Genomic DNA, 25,119 nt, shown 5'->3' on the forward strand with positions numbered 1-25,119 from the left:
TTAACTCACATCTGTGATGTTTTGTGACTTGAAATGTTACCAGTGACAGCTTTTGTCAGTTCATATGTACAGTCTGTATAATCAATTTGCACAATTTTGCTTTGCTGTTTCATGCTTTATTAATATGTAAACCCATGGCCAGCCAGACAGAAGTTTGAGATTGTAATGTACCACAGAGGTGTTCACCTGTTGGTCATTCCCTTTAAATCATGAGTAGCATCAACAGCATCTTAATAGCTGCTTCTACAGAATGGATATTTAGGAGCTGCTGCTTAACCATCAGAGTCCTATATCTTGGTTTCTTGTAACAAATTCACTACCATGTTTTCTGTTGGATTGTGATCTCCTAAATTCAGGCTGTCTTATTATGTTTACATGTACGTAAATACCTTTTCAATGATGAAACTAATTAGACCCACAAAGCAAGAATCACAATTCCTTTTCTCACTATAAACATGTTTAGTCACAGCTCTAGTAGGCAAGGAGATGCAGTGAAGTAAATAAAAATATCAAGGAGCCTTTATTATTTTGCATTCTGCTTTATGATTTTTTTCAAAAGACTTTGTGGGGTTGCCAGCACTGTAGTATGATAATTTAATGAAAAAAAGCCTTAAAAACAATTTTAAAGGCAGGTGCTTTTTCTGTCACCTCCTTGTTAGGGTACTCTTGTATTCATTTGTCCAGCAGTTTTATTTTTCTGAATGTAAAAATAATTTAAGAATCAGAATAAAGCACAGCTGTCTTTGAGGTTCTTGTCCAAAATAATGTTTAACTTCCTTTCTCATGCCTCTCAGTAGCCTCTTACCTCTTAGCTAAAACAGCAACTAAAATACGTTCACCTTTTATCTTTCACTTTTTTTGTGAAAAGTAGCTGTGGTTCTTGGTTTACTGTGTCTTGAGGAGCTAGACACCAAAATATATCTCAGTGGCTGAGAAGTTTGAGACAAAGCATAACTTGCATGTCTTACCTGCAGAATAGACTTCAATACACTGCAAAATAGCCAGAACTGGTTTTTTCCAGAAATGTAGCCACTCTGTAGAGCACTTAAGTAAAGAGTAAGGATTGTGGGTTCTAGGCTGTCCTCAGTCTGATCTCCTATAATGTCCTAATCACCTGATTAGCGGAGTCGTCTTTAAATTTGAATAACTGTACTGCAAAGAGGGCAGGATATTTGAGTCCATAATGTGACTTTTTCTGATGGGCTACATTGAGACTGCAGGGTGTGCTGCTCAGTTACCAAATGTTTGGGTGTAATTTCCATTTTGCAGTGCATGAGAATTTTCAGTCTAGCAACATTTTCCACTTTATAGAAATAAATGGTTGTCAGTTCTATAATTATGGTTAAGTATTAGTTAATGCTTGCTTTGTCCAACACATTGTGGCTGACTGCATTTCACATCAATGAAAGCGTTTGCATGTTGCTTTGTTCTTCTTTAGTCTACAATGGAGAACTCTTGAATTGTTCATTTGTAAAAGCTCAGTATGTTAATAAATGATGGTGTTAACTATCCTTTCAGCATAAAACACAGATAATAGAGGCCTTTCCTGTGTGCATTTGACTGAGTATTTTAAACTCTCTTTTTTTTTCTCTACTAGGAAAACGTTCTCTGTAGGATTTATTTATTTATTTTTTTTTACCAAAACCTGCTGGCTAGAAGCTAATTTAAAGCATCGGGAGACAGATGATAACAAAATAGGGTAAAAGGCAACAAATATAATTGCTTGTCTGCTGTTTATAGATTATCTAAAGAGCAGTGGTGAAGTTGACACTCAGTTTCTGAGTGGCAGCTGTGAATTTGACAATTATCTTGCCCATTTTGGAAAACCGTAAGCATCAGCAACTGTTGGTACACTCAGGAAAATGGTATTGCCTGGTTTATCTGTCTCCCTTTTTAAAGATTATCACCACCTCTGCTGTGTCTGAAAGTTGTTCTAAATGAAAACTTCAGTTTTTCTAAAATTTGTATCTTGCTTGAAAACACTTGCTTTTCACTCACTAGTATTTCCCCCCTTGCCCACTTCTCTATGGTTTTCCATGTTCAGCATTGTCATGAATACAGAATACAACTGAACATGTTACAAGGAGTGATTTGAGTAACCTTCACATAGATTATAAAATCTGAATGATTGCTACAACCACACCCATAAAACAATGAACTTTTATGAAAGACAGATTAAATAGAAGCAAAATGGGCAACTCACAAGGACAGAGTGAATGTGGAGAGACCTTTTCATTTCAAGGTATGTCGGCTGGGTTATAATTGGCTCTAATTAGCACACCGTATTCAGCTGTAAAAATTCTTTACCTTGAAGCTCAGTGACACTTAAAGATGGGAAATTTCTTCCTAACTTTGAAAACATCAAAGAAAGTGCTTCCAATCTAGCTTTTACAACTACAAGTTCAATTATCAGTGCAGGAAAGGTGCAAATACATCAACAGGCATAAAAGAACATTGATCTCTGGCTGGAAGAGCTCTTTAAGAGTTAATTGGTCAAACCAGATTTCATTGTCTATAATTAAAAATATATCTATATATATCAACACTAAATGCCACTTACGTTTTCAGCAATATGTAAGAAAAGGGATGGACTTAAAATAAATAAATGTGATCAGAATCAGCTTAAAGATTTCTTGGTTACCCATCCAGTTGTGCAATGATCCTGCTCTCTTTAAATTTTACTTTGGAAAACTGGATTGTGGAAGGTCAGCTGTGATCACATGCAGTTTATATTATAGTGCATTAATTTTTTTATTTTTATGTGTGTTCATAAAATGTTTTCATCTTTTACAAGGATCTAATTGATATATCTGTGCAGTAGGACCATATGAAATTTTGAAGTAACCATGCCTGTGCCAGTTGGTTGCTTCTCAAGATTATGGGAAAAATGTTGGTTGAATGTGTAATCACAACTGCTTCATCATTTTTAGTATCAACACTCATTTTCAGTTGCCTATGTTTTTTCCAAGTTGTACCGTACGACTTTAACAAGAAACACTTCTGAAAATAAGATTGGCAATACTACAGACAGAACAGCTCAGTTTAGAGCAAATTATAGAAACATTTTAGTTCCATATTGGTGTTAAAACACACTTAAAAACATGATGGTAGCTTAATGGGCTGGATAAAGTGATTTTGTCCTAATACAAGGGAGCTCATTACAAACAAACTTTTCTAAGTAGTTAATTTCCATGGATTGACAATGTAATAAGGATATGGGTCATGGTTTTAGCAGAAGATGGATGCAGGGGCTAGTTCGTTCTTTGATCTGTGCTGTTGCCCAAGGGGAAAGTGCAGTGGTTGAAGAGTCAGCCAACACACCATTTTAGTTATAGTTCCATCTTTCTCATCTACTTGGCGTTATTTTTCTTTTTTGGCATAATTTATTTTCTCTGCATAGCCTGGCTTCCCTATTAAAGCAAACTGGTGCAGTCATTTGCCCGTATATCTAATGCTTGTTTTGCTAAGCGTGTAGGTAAAAAGCAATGAAATTCCTCACAGAAGAAGCAAGAGGATTTTGAGAGGAAGGTATCTGCTGAGAATTCACTGAGGTGGTGTTTCACTTACGGTGTGAAAAATGACACTGTGTCACTTTTTTCTGTTACCTGCAACTTCCTATTTTCTTTTCCTTGTGTTTTATACTGTAAGATTAGATGGAGTTCCTTGGCTTAGATCTGGGGCCAGCCAGGTCATGCCCACTGTCTTGGGAAGGTAGGAGTAGTGTGAAACTGGGGATAAAATAGGAGCATGCATAATGTGCAGCACAGAGTTAGGAAGGCGCCTAATGGTGGGCACAGTTGCCTGAGGCTGTGTCTACTCATGCAGCCTTCTTTCATCTCTTCAGTCCGGATTCTGAACTGATTCATGTGAAAAGCTAAACGTGCTAGAAAACTTATGTCTAGTGATGGACTGTGGGCAAACTGCAAGAGGTATTTTTTCATACTTATATACTGAGGATGAGAACAGCATATCAAATGCCTCTGAATAACTTAAGTTTTTATCTAGATATGGGAAGAAGTTTCTCTATGTAGCTGTTGATACTAAAGTTATCTCTGCCTTTAGCTGTATTGTGGCACTCTAAGATGATCGGGAGGTGGCGCAACTTTAACTGCGTTGGGTGTGGAAATCTATTCTCTTCAAATGACAAGACAAGTTTTAATCTTTTAACCTTACTGTTATCTCTAGCAAATTTATTAGGGTTATAGTACTTACACTTAGCTGTGCTGCCCATACCGACTGGCTTGAATATGCTGCTTCTCGTAGAACTAGGGATGAGGACTGATTTTTTTCATCCCTTCATATATAGCATGAAACTGGTGAATCAAAGGTGAACAGTGTATGTTAATTGAATCATGATGACAGCTGCTGAACTGGAAGAGGTTTTCCTCAGAGCTCTGAGGCTTACTTTTGGTGTGTCTTCAGAAAGGATGCACAACACTATGTATGAAAACCTTTGAGGTTTCAAGCTAAAGCACTCAAAAGTGCGTGTACGTCAAGGTCTGGGGTTTTTCTGTGTATGTGTGCAGAATGACCGCTACAATGACATAATCACTGTTTGTTTTGCGTGATTGCTGTATGATTCAATATGCAGAATGGACAACAAATGAAGTATGGATTTTGAGAAGCTCTCTTTTTACAGTTAGGCTAGCACCTACAGAAGCTGGGTGGCATGTTTTCCTGACAGATTTGGACAGGATGTCAGAGGGCACTTGACAAAGAAAAGGATGTGTAAATTAGCACTACCTAAAAGATTCTATAAGAAAGCCTAAGTTTGGTATCACATTGTAGAATCAGTTACTTAAAAACAATAATGTTTATCTAGTATGTATAAAAATTGCTAAATTGCTAGTTAACGGCAGATTTTGCACTTAAAATATGGGACGAGTTTCAGCTGAAGGAAACCATAAGGAATATGGTTTAATATGTTTTGGAATAGATTAGATCCACAGAGTCAAAATGGCTTTCTAGTGCAAATTCTGATTGGTTTTAATGTTAGGTTGTGTTTTTTTCATTTTCTGTTTTACAGTGTTATGTGGGAACCAATGGGAGACGGTAAAAAGATTATTTCGCTGGCTGATAATAACATATTATTGTGGGACTTGCAGGAAAGTTCAGCAAAAGCTGTGGTAAGAATTTTTTTTTTTAATAAAACATCATATACTTGAATATAGTACAAACGGCAACATTCAGTAGCCTAGAATTTGCTAATCTTTTAATTACTCCTTCAGAAATATCTTGCCTTTAACGTGCTTGGGGGAAATGAATACTCAGTTGTCTGGTATAGAGGTGTTTAAGAGTAGTATTTTTGTGTCTGTTGCTAGTAGTTAAATATCTTCCTTTTTCTAGAGTTTCCCTTACTTTCCTGCTGGTTTTACAGCGAATAATATCTAAAATAAAGTAATACTAATTTGATAAATGTGTATGCGGGAAAAATTGGTGATTGGGAAAGCCAAAGGTTATTGAATTCAGATAATAGTGTGTTAACTCATGTTGGTTAATACCATGCAGCCCTCTATCTAATTTACAACCCTTGTATGTATAAGCATAATGTAAATTTATCTATTTGCTATGTGCTGCTTTGAGTTTTCATTATTATTTTAACTTAGTACTATACTGTCTGTTCAGATTATTTTGCTCATGGCTGAAAACTTCTTATTCAGGAACATATATAAAAGGGTGTCATTGGCATAGATTTCTGTCTGTCTATGCCACCTCTTATGGATAAACAAAAAAGTTTACTGTTTTCTGTATGATGACATAGATTGTATATGGAAAACTGTATGTATCTGTATAGAGTCATTTAGGTCAGTGTCTGTCCTTAAAAATGGAGACTGATTGTGTCAAGTCATTATTATTCAGTTGATCTGTTGTCACTTCCTGAATTAACTTCGCAGTTCAGGGTTAGTTTCTTTTCTTGGATGCTGGAGAATCAGTTTTTTTCAACCGGCAGTTGCTTAAAGAGCCAAGATGTTATGTCCATAAGCTCTTCCCTGTGGTTCCATCTGACTGTGTGCAAATATATGAAGTCTTGCATTGTTACTATTTTGCTAGATTTTGCATAGTATCAATGTAACGTAATACAGTGTAATTGTTTATGTTCATAATCAGGTCCTTTGGGTTCCTTCACTAGATGAGACAACTTCAGCTTTTTCTTCACCTGAAACATCAGTATGTGTGATGTTACCTTCTAAGGCTTCTTCAAAGTAGTGTTTGTTTTTATTGAATGGAAGTTAGTTTCTGAAGACTAGCCTTCAGGAGGTTGTATGTAGCATTGTACCCACTGGATGTGCATTACTTCTACATTAGCCAGTATTTCTTTTCTAATGCCTGCGTAACACACAGACTTTTTTGGAATACTTTCGTTAAACCTGTTGAAAAAATACTTTTGGGGATGGTGCTGCTGCTTTCATACTAGAACTCCTCATGTCTCTAAGTGCTGGGACTGCTAGACTTCTTTTCCCTTTCTCCTCCATTCTCTCTTTGGGCAACTCTGTGTCCTCTCTTGATAAAGTTCTTTTGAATGTGAATTTCACAGTTTTTTCACTGTCTCAACCACTTTCTCATAACTGTCCAAGTTATTCCTAATCCTAATCTTTCTGAAATATGATTGCCTTTGGGATGCTGTCTAGTGTATTACCAGCCTCTCTGTGTGGTAGTCTTACAATTAATGCCAAATTCTGTCTCTCACCACCGACACCCATTTTATTTTGCTTGGGATTTATTTACTAGAAGTTTCTATTCTGTGTCTTCCTTTTACTGTTCTTCTGAACTCCTCACTCTGTCACGCAAATAGTTTTGAATGCAACTATGATTTCCATTTCCTTTTCCTTCCATGGCTAGAATTGGGATCTGCATGATTTTGGAGAGGACTAGACTCTTCACCTAACTGGAATTTCAGCATGATTTTGGAAATCAGTATTTCTGTCCTCAAAGCGATATTCAGCTTGCTGATCACTTCAGTATTTCACTTAGTGTTCCTTACATAGAATAAATTTTATTCGGTTACCTTTAAAATATGCCTGTATTGCATCTAATACTGGTGGCAAAGTAAGAGATAAAGGAATTAGGGGGATTTAACCTCTGACATTTGTTACATGCTTATATTTGATAAAAGGAAAGAAGAAAAAAACAAAAGTGAAATTCTGCATCAAAAAACCTGCTTCATCTAATGAAGCTAAGATGATGACAGTCGATATATTAACCCTTGACTGACATCTTCAGATAGGAGCATTTTGAAACGTTTGTTAAAAATTTTAGTTTGCACAAGTTTGGAGTGTCACTTGGATTTTGCAGTCAGGCTCTCAGGAGACCTGATAAAGAATTTGATTGATTCTCTCTATTTTTGTCTAAAATAAGCTACCATCTCATGTGAGTGCCCTCTAAATTAGAATTGCTTGTGATTTAAAATTTTACTTGGAAATAACTGTTTACTTTTATCAGTCTTCTGCTCTGGCAATTTTGAGTTAATCTTAGATGGTATTTGCTTCATCGCTGAGTCAGTGACTGCTTTGAAAGTGAGTTTAATAGTAAAAGTCCATGGAAACCTGAATCTCGGAAAACATATCTTCACGCGTCTAAACCTTATGCCAGGTGAATCTCTCCTAAGATGAGTGGTATTGTTGCATTCCTGTCAAATTTTTATCTGCAACAAATGTCTCAAACATGTCTGTGGGTTCTGGAGTTAACCAGAGTCTTGCTGAACAGGCTGAGGAAAGCATGAACATCTCTTTAAAATGCCTGCTGTAGACTTCCTAGTAATTAAAATGATGACAACCTGAAGTCCGGTATCATAGGCTTTTTCAGGCCTAGAATCAACTGCTGTGTATTTCTGAAATATTTGAAGATTACCTCCTTCCTTAAACATTAACTTTCTGTTAGAATCCATAGAAGGCTGTAAAGCAATAATGGTTACACTGTAGCAATTTTATATTTACAAAAACCTGTGTAGGACTGACAGTTACAGGGAGCAATGAGGAAAAATATAAATGCTTCATTACTGAGATGGTTTTCTGCTTAAAGAAAAAAAAAGGCAAAACAAAGACAAAGTTAACATTCTACCCCATCCTTTGTTGCTGTAGTATTTAGAATGTGAAGAGAAAACTGTGAAAAAAGGTTGTTTAGAAAACAGCATTGGTAGGGGTAAGTAATAAATGTATTTTCCATTTGGTTATCGCCGTGTACAAGGAGTCTTTGTAGAGCAATAAGCTGTTGGTGAAATAGTGATTTCTTTCTGTGTATACCAGTATAAGGGAGGGTTGTATGCAAAATATGTTGTAACCCTAAAAAGCACATGGTTTGTATTTTAATGCTTTTTGGTCAGAGTGTTAAAACACCTTTTTCTGGGATATTAATTAAAAGAGCTTTTTTGGCCTGGAAAACAGGCATAGAAAATCCTACAGAAAAAAATCAACCCTTACCAGCATTAAAAATGGGGTGCGTATTTTTTTTTTTTTTTTAAAAAAAAGTTTTCGGAAGACAGACCATGGACACTGTCCACAGCTGATTTGGAGGTTGTAGCTTGTTATAGAAGGCATCAGTTAGTACTATATAGAAAATTCTTGCCAGGAAGTTCATATTTGCTTAATATGCAGATACACATAAGAAACATTGTGTTTATTGTTCACTAGGTTAAAAGGTTATCCATTTTTGGCATGTCTTACCACCTAACATGTTGTTTGGTTCTGATAGATGGGTGACAAAGCAGTAAGAAGCTAGTAAACTTGTATGTTCTGTAGGGACTGTTGTGGGGAGGAAGTCTTTACAAAATGTTCCCGTTGTTATAGACTTACAAGTGAAATAACTGTGTACCTGTGTGTGTGTATACGTTAACTGAATAAATCAATAACATAGGATTAGGATAATAAAAATGTCAGTGTGTTTCTTTTTTTTTTTTTTTTCCTTTTTCTCAAAAACATGATGGTGTTCAAATTGAATGAGAACATCATCATTAACTAGAAGTAGGATCTGGACCACTGGATCTGTATCAGGTAATAGAACTAAGAAGGTATTCATTACACTGGTGCAACACTGATCTTCCTGTTTTAAGAACGCCTTTCAATTGCTTCCTTTTTGGATAGATACGCTTTGTAGGCAATATTACTTTTAATGGCAAGAGGTAAACCCACTGCTACTCTTTATGAAATTTTCCATGTTTGTGAAAAAGTTAATCTAAAACTCAGGTGCAGTATTGGTGAAGAACTGAAAATATATGCATCTTTAAAATTTTGCATGGGCCAAAATTTCTGTTTGCCTGCTCTGATCCATAATTTCAAAGTTTTTTATTGCATGCATCTCCTCAATCTGCCAGGGAGTTACAAGTCACACTGTTTAATACGAATTAGCCTGAAGAATTTTAGGGTTCCAAATATTTTCAGAGGTTCTTTGTAAGAAAATTACGGGTGTATTCATCCTCTGAATCATCTGGTCAGCCCATCATAGGAGACATTTATTAACCAGAACTTACTACACAGTTCTGTGGGTTTGCTTTTTTCTCCTCTTTCAACATTTTCTGCAAACTTGTTTCTTCATTACGATATTTAATACAGGAATATTTGCCTGTATTTGCATTAAGACAATCTTTTCCTGTCCTTTTGAGCACTCCCTTTATTATTGTTTTGAGGACATTACCTTCTGGGGTGAAACTAATCTTATGCTCACTGCATCATTACCCTTTGCAATTAAATTAGCTATTCTTTGCCATTTATAATCATTAGCTGAACCAGAGAGAAGCCCAACAAATCCACAAGGTCTGAGTAGGTTCTGCTGAAAAGATGACAGTTAATATTTCTGTATACAGACTTCAGGTCAGATGTCACCAAATCACTAGAACTCTTCCTTGGGTAAATGCAGTATGTTTGGAACAGCAGATGGGTGCAACAGAATGAAATGGAGATGTTAGAATGTAAGTGTTTTTCTGTTTGCGCCTCTTTTCACAGAGAGGAGGAGTAGATGTGTGGGTTTAATCATTTTTATCCAAAAGATGAATTAGATTCCTTTTAGATTTCTAGTCCCTTCTGGATTCTTTTGTAGTGTTTAACGTATAGGGTGTTCTTAATTCAGAACAAAAGAAGATATCTGGCAGTGGCATTCCAGGTGAGATGGAAGATCCTGTGGGAAAGATTTCGGTCTATCTGGATAAAAGTAAGGTATTGGATATTAGGAACAAGCACGAGGTGCTTTCTTGGGAAGATGGCTGCTTTTCCTCAAGCAGGAGTTACATTGTGGACTTCAGCAGAGAGCTTTGTAGAGTGCCCCGTAATTACTGCAAGTAGAATAAACACAGATTAATTAAAGCAGGGCAAACACTGTCTGAAGAAATAAAAGAGAAATTACTGGATCAGAAAGAGGATAGAAAGCCAGTTCTTAAAGAGTTTGTGTTGGGATTAGTTTTGTTTAATGGTCTCCTTAATGATAGCGTAGAAGTAGGAGTGAAATGATGAGAATTGTTGGTGACAGAAACTTGGAACTCATCATCAATATGTAGGAGTAACAATATAGAGGATGAACTTAATGTTTAATTTTCGTAGTATAAAGCAGAAAACTTTTGTTTAAGGAACATAAATATTTTCTTGCTGTGGTGTGGAAACTCAGCACTTAAAAATATGTAGATTCTGTTACATAGCTATTCTGAGAGTGACTCTGAGCTGCCAGTATGATGTGGAAAATGAAAATTATTGTAACAAGCGTTATGAAGGGACTACATGGTGTGGTTGTCTGCAATGGGAGGAACTGAACTCAAAGAATTTAAAATTCTCATCAATATTTCACTTTCTGCCAATAACAAGCCAGAACAACACTCAGCCTTTCTTGATGTGAATCTCAAAATGGTCTTATACATGGATTGTTACTGTAGTTGTTACAAGGACATCTCCTTGAGGCTGTCTTGAGATCTTCACACAACCTCAAGCATGAACAGAATTGTGGCCTATTTCCAATTGATGAGGGTATGGTTAAAAAGCAAAAAAATAATGTGTGTGATTTTTCTCAGTGAGTTTAGTAATCACTACCATAAGCCAACTTCTTCAAGTTGATACTCATTAGAAATTCTAAATATTTATGGACTTAATTCTTTAAGATGTCTTTACTACCCTGTCTTTACTGAGGAGGGAGTCAAGATCAAATAAGCATGTGCAGCATAAGCCTATGAATATTTAATAAATGAAATAATGACTTAGAAGTCTAATCTGGAATGCACTTGAATATCGATCAGATTTTTAGTCTTATGACCTCTCAGGTTAGATGTGAGAGTTGTTTAGTGTTCCCTTTTTTTGTGTTTTGGGTTGGTTTTTTTTTTAATTTAGTCTGTTTAAAACACAGCTGCTGCTGCAGGGGTAAGAAAACTAGTTTAATAAACATTTCTTTTTGTAAAAAAAGGCATTAGGAAATCAAAAGGCATGATGTCTTCTCGTTTACTTCTCAGGTAAAAGATGTCTGGGTTTTTATCTTCAAATAATTTCAAACTGTTTAAAAAACTCCAACAATTTATTTCATGTACTTCAAATCGTTAATGGTCATTTTCATCAAGAAATCAAAACTGAGTAATTTGCTTGAATAATTCAAGGATATCAATCTATTGATAAATATTTAGTAGATGGCTGCAGTTCTTAAGCCTTTACAACAAAATTTGCATTTTTTTCTCTCCCTATATGATGATTGATAATCCCATTTTTTCAGATGAGAAAATTCTGAAACCAAGATACTCTTCTGTGTGCTAATATTGCACACTTTACCAAGTGGATTGATTTTAATTAACAGAAAAGAAAAATTCGTATTTTAAATATTTTTATGCTAGCCTTTATTTTCTTATCAGAACATTGCTTGGGAGATGTTTTTTAATGGTTTGTGTCAAAGTCTGTCTGGGAAACAACTGACCTTCCAAATGCATGACAATTATTAATTCTAGTCATTCTCCTTTAGAATTAGTTCATACGTTAACAAAAAAACCCCACCAAAAACAACAAAACACCAAACGCCAAGTTGCGTGTATGAAAAACTTATTTATTAGGTGTAGGTAGCATAGTGAGGGAACAGAACTATATGTTTCCAGTTACCATTTTATCCAGAAGTTTCTAGAACTTTAAAACTGGTCCTCTAGGGCTGTTTTTCAGTGTTGTGACCAAAGAAAGAAAGTACAGCCCCCTCATCCAGCCTCAGAAGTAAAGTTGATAAATTCTGCCATTTGTCTGCTTCATGCTGCTCAGTGCTCAGAATGGTTGTGCTGGTCCATACCTGAGTCCGTCCAGCCCTGGTATTGTGCTTGAAACTGTGGCCGTAGCAGGCACCAGCGAACAGTTCAGTGGAGCAAATGTATTGGATAGTTTGCCCTTAATGTTCACTCAGTCTTCTACTCTTTTCAGTCCAAGGGTTTTTCTGAGCTTGGTTGGGTTTGTCTACTTAGTATAACCCTCAATAGATCTTTCTTCCAAGTACTTTCCTATTTTGTTCTTGGACATAAGTAAGCTGTATGCATTCAAGTGTGTTTTTCTCAAGGAGTCCATTGAGTGGAGAACCACTTTGTTTTGTTTGCTCTTGAATCTAATTTCTGCAGGCTTCATTTGATGCCCCATAGCTCTTTTCTTAGAAGACAGCGACTGGTTCACTGTCTCCATCATGCTTGTGTTTTTTTCTAGATAATTTCTGTACCCTCTAGCCGTTAATATATGCTGTTTCTTGTTTTTTTAAGGATACTGTGATCTTTTTCCTCTTTCCGAATTAGTCCATATGAGGTCAAAATTTGAAGCAGAAAGAGGCATCTCAGTCCTTACTGAAGTTCTAGTAAAAATAAGTTGGAATAATTGACATTTTTATTTAAATACACAGAAATCAGTCCTTCAAAGCTAGGATAGACTTTTTCATGTTCAGATACTTTGCTTTTGTAAAACCCCTTCTTTCACTGAGGATAATGTATATAGTTCTATTCCAGTCGTATTACGTTGCTTAATATTTTTCAGAAAATCTTTATTACAAATTACAGCTTTCATGCAATTGTAGTATAATATCACACTGCTTTTTTATTATTGTTCTGATGTCATCAGCTTTAGGCTGATTCAGTTAAGCACTTATGAACAGTGTTACATCTATCCATATTCTGATAACAGTTTTACACTTCAAGATTACATTTTGTCGGGACTTTTTTTCTAAAGTCAATGTGTGATCCCTGAACAATAGCTAATTCTGTTGTCTAAAAGCAGACACTGGGTCTTATTCACTTCCTTTTTTGTTTTTCCTTACTGTAAGTCACATTTTGTGTTTATAAAATATTACTGTGAATTGTTTTCCTTCAGTATCCAGTGAGGCCCTCAGAGCGGCACATGTTCACCTTCTGGGCAGCACAAATCCAAATCCTCATGTGAGATTAATGTCTAAAATATGCCTTTGTCCTGTTTCCCTTTCCTTCTCTAGTCAACTTTTCTGCCTTTAATGAAGTGGAGAAAGAGTTCAAGATAAAAAGAAAACTTTCTTACCTATCCATGAATTTCGGTATGAATTAAAACTGAAGCTAGGGTTTTTTTGAACCTGTACTTAGGATTCTGAACTACTAGCTTTGTTTCCTTTAAGCTTATTTCTTGGATTACCAGGAAGAAGCCTTGCAGACTTCCTTCTGTTACATAGTGTTTCCTCCTTCTGTAAGAAAATTTCCCTTCCTTACCCCTTGCTGTCCTTTTAAGTCCATGCACTTCCTTTCAGGCTCACTGAAGACATGCAAAAGGATATTGAACAAAAAAATACTCAGTAACTTCTGGGATTTCATTTTATTAACAGAAGTGTACCATGAGTTGATTGGAAACTTGTCTGTATACGTAGCTGGATATCCATATGAGGAAAGATGTAATTTAATTCCTGCAGGTACTTAAAAATCACTTGGGAAGGCAAGCGTGACTTGGCCAATCTAACATGTATGTGTGTTTTCATGTGTGTTATTAAGAAATAGTGCAGGATGCCTGTGCTGGCCTTGCCCCTAAACTTTTGGCTGAAAAGAAAAAAAATTCTGATCTTTTTATAATAGTTCAAATGAAGACTTAAAAAGAATAAAACATGGCTGGGGTGTTGGAGACAGTGTTGTTTACTGTTGACAAAGACCTTCTGCTCTGAGTCATATTTTGGATAAGTGATACTTTCTGTCTCAATAAGAGATTTTGAAATGCCTGAAAAGAGATCCTCTTTTTGTTGGCATTACCTTACTGTCAGCGTTAACATTTGCTGCCTTCCTCTCCCCCTCCAGTCTGAGCTGTGTATGGCCAAGACCTTTTACTAGAGAGTTTAATTTTTGAAATGACCCACTTAAGCTCTGCATATGCTTTTGTGTCTGGAGTCTCGTATGTGTCAAAAAATAAAAATTGCAGTTTATTTTATTATTGTGTTCAATATTTTTCTTTATATTAATAATCTGCAAGTTGTAGAAAGGCTTTTGAATGGTGTTTGTACTTGAGGAGGAATGCTAGAGGAGTAGGTTTGGCCACAGTGTTATATCACTCATTAACACATGAACAATATGTGGCCTTGCATACAGGGGATGCAACATTCTTTTAAATATTATAATCAGAAAAAAATTGGAAAAAACACATCTTCAGTAGCATAGACTTCAGTGATAGAGTTGTAATTTCTAGATTGTTAATTCTAAATAAATATTATATTCTTGGTGGAACTATAATAGCAAAAAGTTAGCGAAATATAGAAATCAACATTGGTACCATATGAAAATAGATTTAAGCAGTATTGTATTGAGTATGTTTTTCTAGTGATGTCAGTTAAAGTTTATGTAAGCAGTACATATGTTTTAGTCTTCTTCATCCATCAAAGTGTAATATTTCTGCTGTGAAATCTTGTATTTAATAGAATATTTATGGTATGCTAGGATTCAGGTAAAGTAGAAAAGTGATCCAATGAGACCCAGCACAGTAATCTGCTTCTGTGAAATACCTCTTAATGAAACATTTTGAAATGTGAACATTGTGTGAAAGATGACCAAACAAGTCTGCTGTCTGCCTGGTTGCTTGCAATTTGTATAAATTTTATGATCAAAATGTGATTTTTTTTTGCTTCCCCACCTCCTTTAGATATTAAACGATCAGTTTGAGTAAGTCATTAGAAGTAACTTGCAGTGTCTACAGCTTCATTTTTCCAAACGTTCATGTGGAACTGGAGGATAATATCCTGTACCAACTTCAAAGAGAAAGTTGATTACTTTGTACCTTCTTTTCATTAAGTGTGGAGAGCTCTCTGCTCAAAGACATGCAAGCCTGATTTTGCAACTGAAATCTTTAATTCTTGTGGATTGTAGATTTGTGATCTAGTACCTTTTGTTATTTTAATAGGCATGTATGTGATGACATGGGCACCTGGGCCTTGATTTTTTTATTTTTAAAAGCAGCTATACACTTGAATCCTGCTCCTACAGATAAAAGTGGCATTTTGACATGGAAAAGTGTTGTAAGACTGTTCATGAAACTAAATGCTTGTGTTTATTTGTCTGAGGCAGCTACAAATTTGTGCAGTGTGCCCATATTGTATATCCACTGTTTCAACAAATTATCTGAAACTGTTTTAGCTTATATAGTAGTACAGTACTTCTAGTATTTCTGAATGCATTACACTACAGAAGCCTTTTAAAAGATTACTTTGTGAGACACAAAACCAGTTCTAGCTTTTAATTTTTTCTGTTTGCTGTTTTAGAACTTTGGTAGTCTGTTACACTCGGAACAACAGGCTCTTTATGCAGTTTTGGTCTTCAGTGGAACTAATTTCATTTTAGTGTTACATTTAGAAACATTGCCAGCTTTGTTTCATTATTTTAGCTTTCTAGTTCTGTAGCCTTGGAAGGGAAAGGACAATTAAAATTTACTTCTGGAAGATGGAGTCCACACCACAATTGTACACAGATTGCAACAGCCAATGATACCATCATTCGAGGATGGGATACACGAAGCATGAGGTAATGAGAAATTGCAGTCTTGTTCTCTAAAACAGACAATCTCCTTTGGAGACAGAATTTCCACCACTGCCACCACCCGTTGCTCCTAACATTTTGTTGTTGCTGTTTTGGGTATTTTTTGTTACAGATTAGAAATATGGAAAAGCTATAACTTATAAAAGGAATGGTTGGGCTGGCATAGCTGCTATATTTATAATTTAGTAAAGGATTTTGTCTGGTTTTGTCCCCCCTCAGCTTTGATTCTGATTTGTATATTGATTTTTACTGAACTATGTACTACTCTCAAGATGATTTGTTCAACACATAGGCATTACCTGAACGAAGCTGTTCTGTAATTCAGCCTGAAAATGGTTTAACAGTCCTGACTATCCTATGAAATGTCTTCATAGCGTACTATCTAAAGGTAACTTTAATCGCTGAAGGTAATTCACAGGTTAAGTTCACTCTTCACTTCTCTGATTTTAACAAATAGCCTACTGTACTATATTAAAGACTGTAGCATACTAGTTACATGAAACTATTGAATTTGTCAAAATCATAACCAAATCAAAGCTTTGAATATACCTAATAATGTGTTTTCCCTCCTGCTCAGTTGTGATTTTGATAAGCAAAGGAGTGATGTTGTACACATCTGTTGCCATGACTACTAAAGCCTGTGCAAGCTTTTTTAAGATATGCTTTACCCCCTTAGCACACAGTAATTTATCACTAAACTGAGAAGACTGATGTCTTGTAATAACTTTTGTTGCCTTAAAGGGGGATGACTTTAAATTTAGTTCTGTGGTTCCTGCCAGCTCAGGGATGTAGCAATAAATCCCTTTGTTTGCCAGCCTTGTGTGTTTTTGCCAGAAAGGTTTATTTAATGTAAGAAACAAAAGCTAAAAATAGAAATATAATAATTAAGTCGCTTTCTGTACACTTGTCATCAGGTTTGAAAGCCCTGTTTTTTGCCTTGTAAAAGGATACATAAGAATCTTACTTCACATATATACATGTGTGTACTGTCATTTATGAAGACTTTTAAATGAACTGTACAAGAGAGGAAAGAAAGGTCAAAGGATAAAGTTTTTTTAAAAGTTGCTTTTTTGTGATGTTTTTGTAATCATCCTATTGTTAACATGTAACATGCAGACCTTAATGTTAAAGCCTATGTTTCTAAGTAGAAAATGTTAAATATTGTGAAGTCTGCTTCATGCTCTGTTTCATTAGAAGAAGCATCTCTGTCTCGCATTAAATAAATACTGAGTAAATTTTATGAAAGATACGTAGCCCAGATATCAACAAGATCCTCGATGAAAGGATAGCTTGGTTAACAGAAGCAAACCATACAAATCTAATTACTTTAAGTGAAGCTCAGGTTTAGATAGTCCTTGAACCAATTTATGAGTACTAGGCTATGCCAAAGAGCTGTTTGCAGTGTACTTGAAAAATACAAGAATAAGTCTCATCTGCAATTAGACTGTAATATGTATAGAATGATGTGAATATTTGATAATGACTAGTTAGACTAGAACTTGGAGTTTAAAGTCAGGGCAGTATAAACTGTGGCAGTGTAAGAAGCAGAAAATGAGAGGGGAAAAAAAAAATCAAGCACAGAAAACTGCTATCTTTGGAAAGAATAAGAGAGGACAGATATTAAAGAAATAGTTAGAATAGCTATTTCCATCGAGTGTGATTATGGTAGCTGTAAGATAGAGGAAGTAAATTATTTTGGACATAACAAACAAAGGAGAGGAGGGAAAGAACAGGTTGGTGGGAAGAATCCTAGACTAGACTAGACTAGGAAGCAGTCTTAATCAGAGAAGAGCTTGTGAAGCAGAAGAGACAGACCCTAGGCTGAATGGATGGAGAATTGTATCAGGAATATTGAAAATCCAAGAATAAATTCTACAAAATATGGAAGATGATGATGATGAGAAAATGGATCCCTTAGCTGGAGAAGATGTTCATGTGTTCTGGCCTTAATCTCACGATGTAAGTGGAAGATTTAATGTAGATATTATTGCTGTAGGTAGGATGATAGAGTGAAAGAAAAGAATATTCATACTTGGGAAGGAAAGAGATAAAGTGGTCAGAATAATAAAGTTGGGATAAAGGCTTTCATGGTAAGAACTGCTGAATACACAGTGGACAGTGGTATTTCTTTTTAAGCCCTTACACACATCTCCGTGAACAATGCAAGAAATGCAGGAAAGAAGTGGAAGGTGCAATAGAGGAAGAAGGAAGTGTTTTATTGCTGCAAGCATGCTTGAGATTTAAAAATTTTCCCATAAAGATATTTCAAAAAATTAAGAAGAAATGTTGAATTCTGCTGCCAGAATACCTGGTAGAAAGGCATACCTGAGTGAATATCCTTTAACCTCTCAAATTCTGAGAAGAGTGTTGACATTGGATATCAAAGTAATATTCTCTATCCAGAATGATTGCCATAGCTGTCAGAATAGGGCTTAGTATAGGCCTGGAATAGGCTGAATCTCTGTTTATGGAGCTACTTTGCTTTGTATTAGTAGTTAGGTGTTAACATCAAGAGACTTCTCTATCTGGTCTTGACAGGAGACTATATGTACAGTGCAAGAAATACAAAGTTTTGGTCAGCTTATGTTTTCTGAAGAGAAACATTTTTCATTTAAAAAAGAAAAAAGCTCACAAAGTGTTGACAATTTCTAGTGAAGGCTGTAGGATACTGTCAAATCTAAGCAGAACTTTGGTAGGTGGTGGCTCTAAGAAGACTAGTGATGTAATAGTGGAAACAAAGCAAACCCCAGCCAAGTTTATGAGGTGCGGTAGGGAGACAAACTGATGGAACATGATGTTTTGAATAAGGATGCTAGGTACCTGTTAGCAGTACTACAAATGTTTTCTGAAGTGGTCAGATGGATGACTATGTGCTGAGTAGTTTAAGGGTCACAGGTAAATTAGAGATAAAAGCCAGAGCTCAGAAGGCAGGTTCAAAATAGAGCAATAGTAAAAAGCTGTTGTTCGTATCTGTTGCATCCCTTGCATCTCAGCTTTTCATATAGGGAGAACTAGATGTCATAAATACAGAATTGTTATAACTACTTTGAGGTGAAGACGCTCTTACCTGAAAATATTGTGATATAGTAGCAGACATTTCGTAACAGTTGTTAGAGAGCTGTGCTAGAATCGTCTGGAACTACTGTTTCCTTTTAGCTCCAGATGAACCTAAAGCAAACAAGGAAAGAGCAAAGCTTCAAAGCAAGCTGAGAAATCTATATAAGTCACTGTTGTTAACAGCTGGGATTTCCCTAAACTATGCACTAGCAATGGGAACTCTAGGTCTGTGGGTGGTAAGGGGATTATGCAAGTTTCCAGGGAAACGGATTCCTGTCAGTGGAGTGCAGTTAGCTTTTTATAGACCATTTAATTTTTTTAATGTGTTTTACAGACAGATCTATTGCATAGAAAATGCACACGGACAGCTGGTACGAGACCTAGACTTTAATCCCAATAAACAGTACTACCTGGCTAGCTGTGGAGATGACTGCAAGGTGAAATTCTGGGACACAAGAAATGTCACTGAACCAGTGAAGACACTAGAGGAGCATTCCCACTGGTAGAACAAATTATCTGCATGCTGTTTTGTGGGTGGATGGCTTATGTAATTTATTCAGCTAATTATTTTACTGTTTAGGAACAATGCAAGCTAACTATGTGCTATTGTGAATAATCATTTTTCTGCACAGAGGAAAGGTTTCAACATTTCAGTGTTCCTTTTGTGATTGTAAATTAAGAAGGGTTTAGACAATGTTAGTCTAATTTACAAGAAACTGCCGTTAACGTTACTGGAAGTAGGGTACACCTTTTAGAAGGACAGCACCAAACTTGGCTTGTGGGGGCCAGCTGGGACACAGGTGTGCCTTCCCAGATTGATCCTGATCTGCTGCACCTGATGTGCAGAAAAGCACCTGCCTGCTATCCTTCTGTTGTCAAATAGTTGAAATGCTCAGTAATTTCAGCCCTGCTTTTTTCATGCTCTTCACAGCCCTTAAGCCAGAATATGCAAGTGAGTAATTTTATTCTTTGAGACAATATTTAGAGCCTCTATCTACTGCTCTGGCCTGTGGCTGGAGCAAGGAGGCAGTCTTGTCTGACATTTGCAGACCTCAGTGGTTAAGAAAAGACGAGCAGTTCATAGTTTTGAAAATGTGGGTTGGAGTAATTCTTGCAAAATAAATCTGGACCCTGAAGCTACATTGAGGGGAATGAAGATGTGAATTAACAGAAGCAGCATTCTTTTTTTTTTTTTCCCCAGAAGATTAAAAGAAAAAGAATAAAACAAGAGCCATAACATATTTGGTATTAACTTGATACATAAAAATTAAAGAGAAATATAATCCTACTTTTGTTTTAGGGTCTTTTTTAAACTTTATGTTGTGAGATTTGTGTTTAACAGGTTATTTCTAATCTGTATCTTGTTTAGGGGGAATTATTATATTTTGAACTTAAATGTTTCTGACTTACTAAACAATGAATTGGCACATACCCTCAAGGAATGATACTGCTGAATGGTGCTTTTTTCCTTGGATTTTTTTTTCAAAACTTATTTGTTGATTTTTTAAGATGCCTCATAGAAAACAGGTGATGTGGAAGCTAAAAAGCCAAATGAAGTTGGCAAAAAACAGTCTTTGGAATGCAACACGTCACTTTTCTGTATACTTAACAACATTTAAGTCAAAGATCAAATTTTAAAAACAATCATTTAACACTGATGCAGTACCTGCCAAGAATAGCTTCTTGTTCTTTCTGATTTAATTTTTTAGGGTCTGGAATGTCAGATACAATCATTCTCATGATCAGCTGATCCTTACAGGAAGCAGTGATAGCAGAGTTATCTTGTCTAATATGGTATCAATTTCTTCTGAACCATTTGGGCATATGGTAGATGACGATGAACTAAGTGACCAAGAGGACCAGCATCAAGAAGAGAAGTATGAAGTTTCCTGAGTTTTATGCAGATGCTTATAATTTGTCTTTTCGTTGTAATGGTTAACGTGCTGTTTTTTTGCTGACTAGGATTTTTGTATACAGGCCTTTCAGGTAAGTAGTTTTAATTCCTACTTCATTCTTCTTTACTCAGTCACGGGTGGAATATGCTCTTTAAATCTGATTGGCACAGCCAGTGTATGTTCACTGGTAGGAAGGGGTTGGTGATCCTAAAGTCCACTGGATCAGTGAAAAGATGCACTTTAAGGGACCACTGGATCAAGTCAAGCACATACAATAATCTGTGTTAAGTGAGAGTTGAAAATCTGCTTTTTGCATTTTCTGTGTATGTGTCAGAACCTTCAGGAGATATTATCTCCTAAGGTGAGCTTCTGCACAGGCACAATAAAGGAAGTATAAACACACTGATTTTTGTAAATTTTGCTCTTAATGTTGCTGACTGCTCTAGAAACCAATAACTCATCAGACCTCTACTTCAAGCAGAACAGAGGTTCGGTTTGACATTTTTAGAGAATAATGCATATTACTGCAAGCATTTGTAAACACCATCCACTTGAATGTGTGAGGAATCATGTATTTTGCAGGTGAATTTTGGAGGGATGAGGTTTTTAGTAAAGAGTTAACTGAAATGCCAAAATAGTAATTTTTGATCCTCCATTATTGTCTGCTTTCAACTTTTTCATTGTGCAGTATATGATGCTTGTTTTCGCCTCTGTACTTCTTTATGAATATATGTAGGTATATAGCGAGTTCTGTAGATCTAGCGTGGACTGAAGATTTCCAGTTTTGCGAGTAGCTTAGATGGTGATCTTCAGCAACTTCTTGCTTTACAAAGTGAAGATAGTGAGATTGAAACTCATGTAAAATATTTCTGAGACCAACAGGTTTCAGTCTATATTTTTCTAGTCTTTGCAACTACGAAAATCCATATTCTACATGTTTGCACTGAGCAATTGTTTGGTTACTTCTGTTAATTTAATATGCAAAGCTGTTTGCAGTGAAATTGGCAGATGATTACCTCCTGAACTATCTTTTTAAATGAAGACTAGTCAGATCTCCCAGTTAGTCAGCTGTGTTTGCTAGATATTTCAGTTAAAATTCTGAATAAAGTTTAGGTTATTTTTCTATTTGCATTTTGAAGGTGGCTCTTCCACCTTTATTTCGTTAATAAAGTTGTAGTTTTGCTGCAAATAGTTTTGACATTTTGGCTTTATATAACAAACTTGAAAACCATGTTTTTAAATATTCAATAAGGAATCTATTCCATATATAGAAATGTTAATTTTAAAATTACAAGATGTCTTTAGAAGCAATAGGTAATGTAAGTGCCTGGAAAATCAAGGTGCATCAAATTACCTAGAAAGTTGCTCACATCAACAGTACATAATTACTTTCTAGAACGTATCTGGACTACAGCATATTACATATGATGTGCCTTTTAATTCCTTTACCTTTGGCTGAGGATTTCAATCTGTTCTGTTCTGGATGGAAGATAAATTGCATTAATGGACCTAGGAGACTATTTTTTATATATATATGGTGGGAATGTAGTAATATAAATAACATCAAAAGTAAATAGTGTTCTTGCAGATGTTGTATAGTATGTTATCTGGATTTCTGTTGATTGTAGACTGTTCACGTTGCCTCATTAAAACACAAATGATTGTAGAATAGGAATTTTTGAAACCAAGACTATGTAAAGTAACACAACAAATATAGCACGTCTTTCCCTTTGGCTATGGGATGAATGTAAACCACATCATGAATGACTTGTATAGTAATGATGTAGAGCCCTTACCTGTTCCCAGAGGCTACGAGAGTATCAGTACTGCACTTGCCTTTTAAATGCATATTTTTCAGCTACTAAACAGTTTTCTATAAAACCTGGGAAAGCACATTAGCTTTTATAACATTTGCTTGGTACTGTGAAAGTCTTGTTTTGGTCTGGTTTTTTTTTCACCCACCTTGTTATGAATCAAGCTGGAAGGATGTTTGCAAGGTGCTCACCAGCCTTGAACTGTTGCCAGATGAATGTCTGTTTAGTTCTGAGTGCACTAATGAAGCAGGGCATAACAGCTGTTGGGAATACCTCTTGCCAGTCAACCAGTAGTGCCAAATATTTAGGCTTTAGTGCCTGTTTCCCTCCTCAAGACCTCTTTGAAGAGTTTGTTGCACTGTCCCATGGGTACTGTCTCTTCTGTAAAAACACAGGGTTTTATTGTACGGTTTGGTGGGGTGTGGCAGGGTGTGTATGTGTTTTTATTTTTTTGCTTGGGTATGTTCTAGACTTTCAAGAAAGTGTTGTATTCTTATGGGCTTCATTTTTATCCTTTTCTGGAGTACGTCTGGTTTGCTTTTAAATAGCACAAAAATCTTGAAAAAGATGTCTTTTTTGGGTGTATCTTGACACATACCAGGAAGAACAGGTGTCTGTACAACTAGTATCTCCAGCCAGTCACCTTCAGACCGAGTGACCAAATCTCTCTCAAAAGAATGTTGGAAGTATCAAGTGGAAAGAAGTAGAAAGGCTCTTTTTGTCACGGGCTACATATTTTTCATGTGCTGAATAAAATAACTTGTAAAAATACTCCTTGGATTAAATATAACTGGTACTCTTCATTTTTATATCTTCAAAGCTGTTGGGTTTTTTTCTACTTAGAAAAGATGCCCATATTTTAAAAAAATTGACTTGTAATACTGAGATATTTAAGACTTGTGTTAATTGTTAATATATTTTGGAGCAAGCTTTCTAATTTGTATTGTATTTCTTGGCTGGAGACAAAAGCAAGTAATGTGTTAGTTTAACCCTTCATGGTTCAACCATGTAGAACTGTGCATGAGTCTACTCACTCATTTATTCTTGCCAGATTTTCTCTAGTAACTGCGTACTTTTTAAGGTTCACACTGAAAAATATTTGGAGATAACTTTTTTTTTAAAGAAAAGAGTACATGTTCACTGAGTAATGAAAAGACAACAAACTAAAAGTTGATGTATTCTGTTCTTACTAAGGAATTATTCTTTGAGGTTTCTTCTTTTAGTGTTTGTCCATGTATGTGTTGGTGTCTTGGGACTTCAAATGCTCCCATCTTGGAGACTAGAAGATGCTTGCATAAGCAGTATAACTAGGAACATTGCATGAGGATCTGTCTCTCGCCGCAAGCAACCTTCAGTTCCTCTTAACTGCTGATTCATATCAGAGTAACTACTTTGTTGTCTCTTCCCTACTTTTTAACTGCTGCTGTTATTTCTCTCATCAATCATAAAAATGTAAGAGCAGCCTCCCTGTATCATATCAAAGGTCTCCCTAGCCTGTATCATGTCTCTGATAGTGGCCAAGAGGAAAGATTATAAAACCAGGAAAAGGAGGTGATACTTCCCCTGGGTGCGCTTCTAGCCCCTGAATGTTTACAGTTCAGGGACCTTTACTGCCTTCTGAATCATCTTTGGAGGCTTCTCATTCTTTCCTTTAGGATTTTCTTGTGCCATCAGCCATGTTCTTGAGTTTATCTCTTCTCACTAACTGTGATTTCATTTGTTCCAAAACATGTTAGCTGTGCACGCACTGCCTTTGTGAAATATGTCTAGGAGAAATACGCCAACTGCATTTGTTTTCTTGCACTGAATGAGGAAAGGCTTCAGTGCTTTCTGTCTGCAAAGCCCAAAGCCTCTGTCGAAAGTACGTAGTCTAAAAAGAGGATCGAGCTGTCTGCAGAGAGGAGATATAAGGATGTGGCCAGAGGAGAGCTATGGTGTATTCTGGTCAAGTTCCTAGTCTGGATAATCTAATGCACAATTCAAATATGAAAAAAAAAAAATCAGCTGAGAAACGAAATGCTGTACTCTTAGCTTAATTTCTAGCACCTTGATACAGATGTTGAAAAAAGTCTGCAAAACAAATGAAAGCAGAACAGATGAGTATTTGGGGTCCATTTATCTTTCATCAGCAAAACAAAGCTGGCGTGCCTGAAGAACATAGAGAGTGCTATATTCATGTTTCTGATGGCTCACTTTGGAAAAAAATGTTGAAAACATGCGATCATTCCACATCTATGGATGCAACTGATTAAGGCAGGCTTCTCCTTGGCCTGCTTTCCCCGCCCCCCTTTAAAAGTCTTTGCACTCTGGTATTGTAAAGACTTCCTCCCTGCAACACTGAACTTGCCTTAATTCCAAAGCTCCTGAAGGTGTCTGTCGGTTCCCTTTTAGATACCTGCAGAGCACT

General features: G+C 36.0%; 1 protein-coding gene across 1 annotated transcript in view; it reads left to right on the top strand.

Moving 5' to 3' along the window:
- Positions 1 to 25,119, top strand: part of EIPR1 (EARP complex and GARP complex interacting protein 1) — an 89,507-nt gene that overhangs the window by 55,635 nt on the left and 8,753 nt on the right. Inside the window, exons 5-8 of the mRNA XM_037392354.1 lie at positions 5,027 to 5,126; positions 15,795 to 15,931; positions 19,338 to 19,505; positions 20,713 to 20,880. Of these exons, the coding sequence (XP_037248251.1) occupies positions 5,027 to 5,126; positions 15,795 to 15,931; positions 19,338 to 19,505; positions 20,713 to 20,880 (573 nt within the window). The remainder of the gene's footprint in view (positions 1 to 5,026; positions 5,127 to 15,794; positions 15,932 to 19,337; positions 19,506 to 20,712; positions 20,881 to 25,119) is intronic.

The sequence above is a fragment of the Falco rusticolus genome, chromosome 6 (assembly GCF_015220075.1).
Source record: "Falco rusticolus isolate bFalRus1 chromosome 6, bFalRus1.pri, whole genome shotgun sequence".
Taxonomy (NCBI): Eukaryota; Metazoa; Chordata; class Aves; order Falconiformes; family Falconidae; genus Falco; species Falco rusticolus.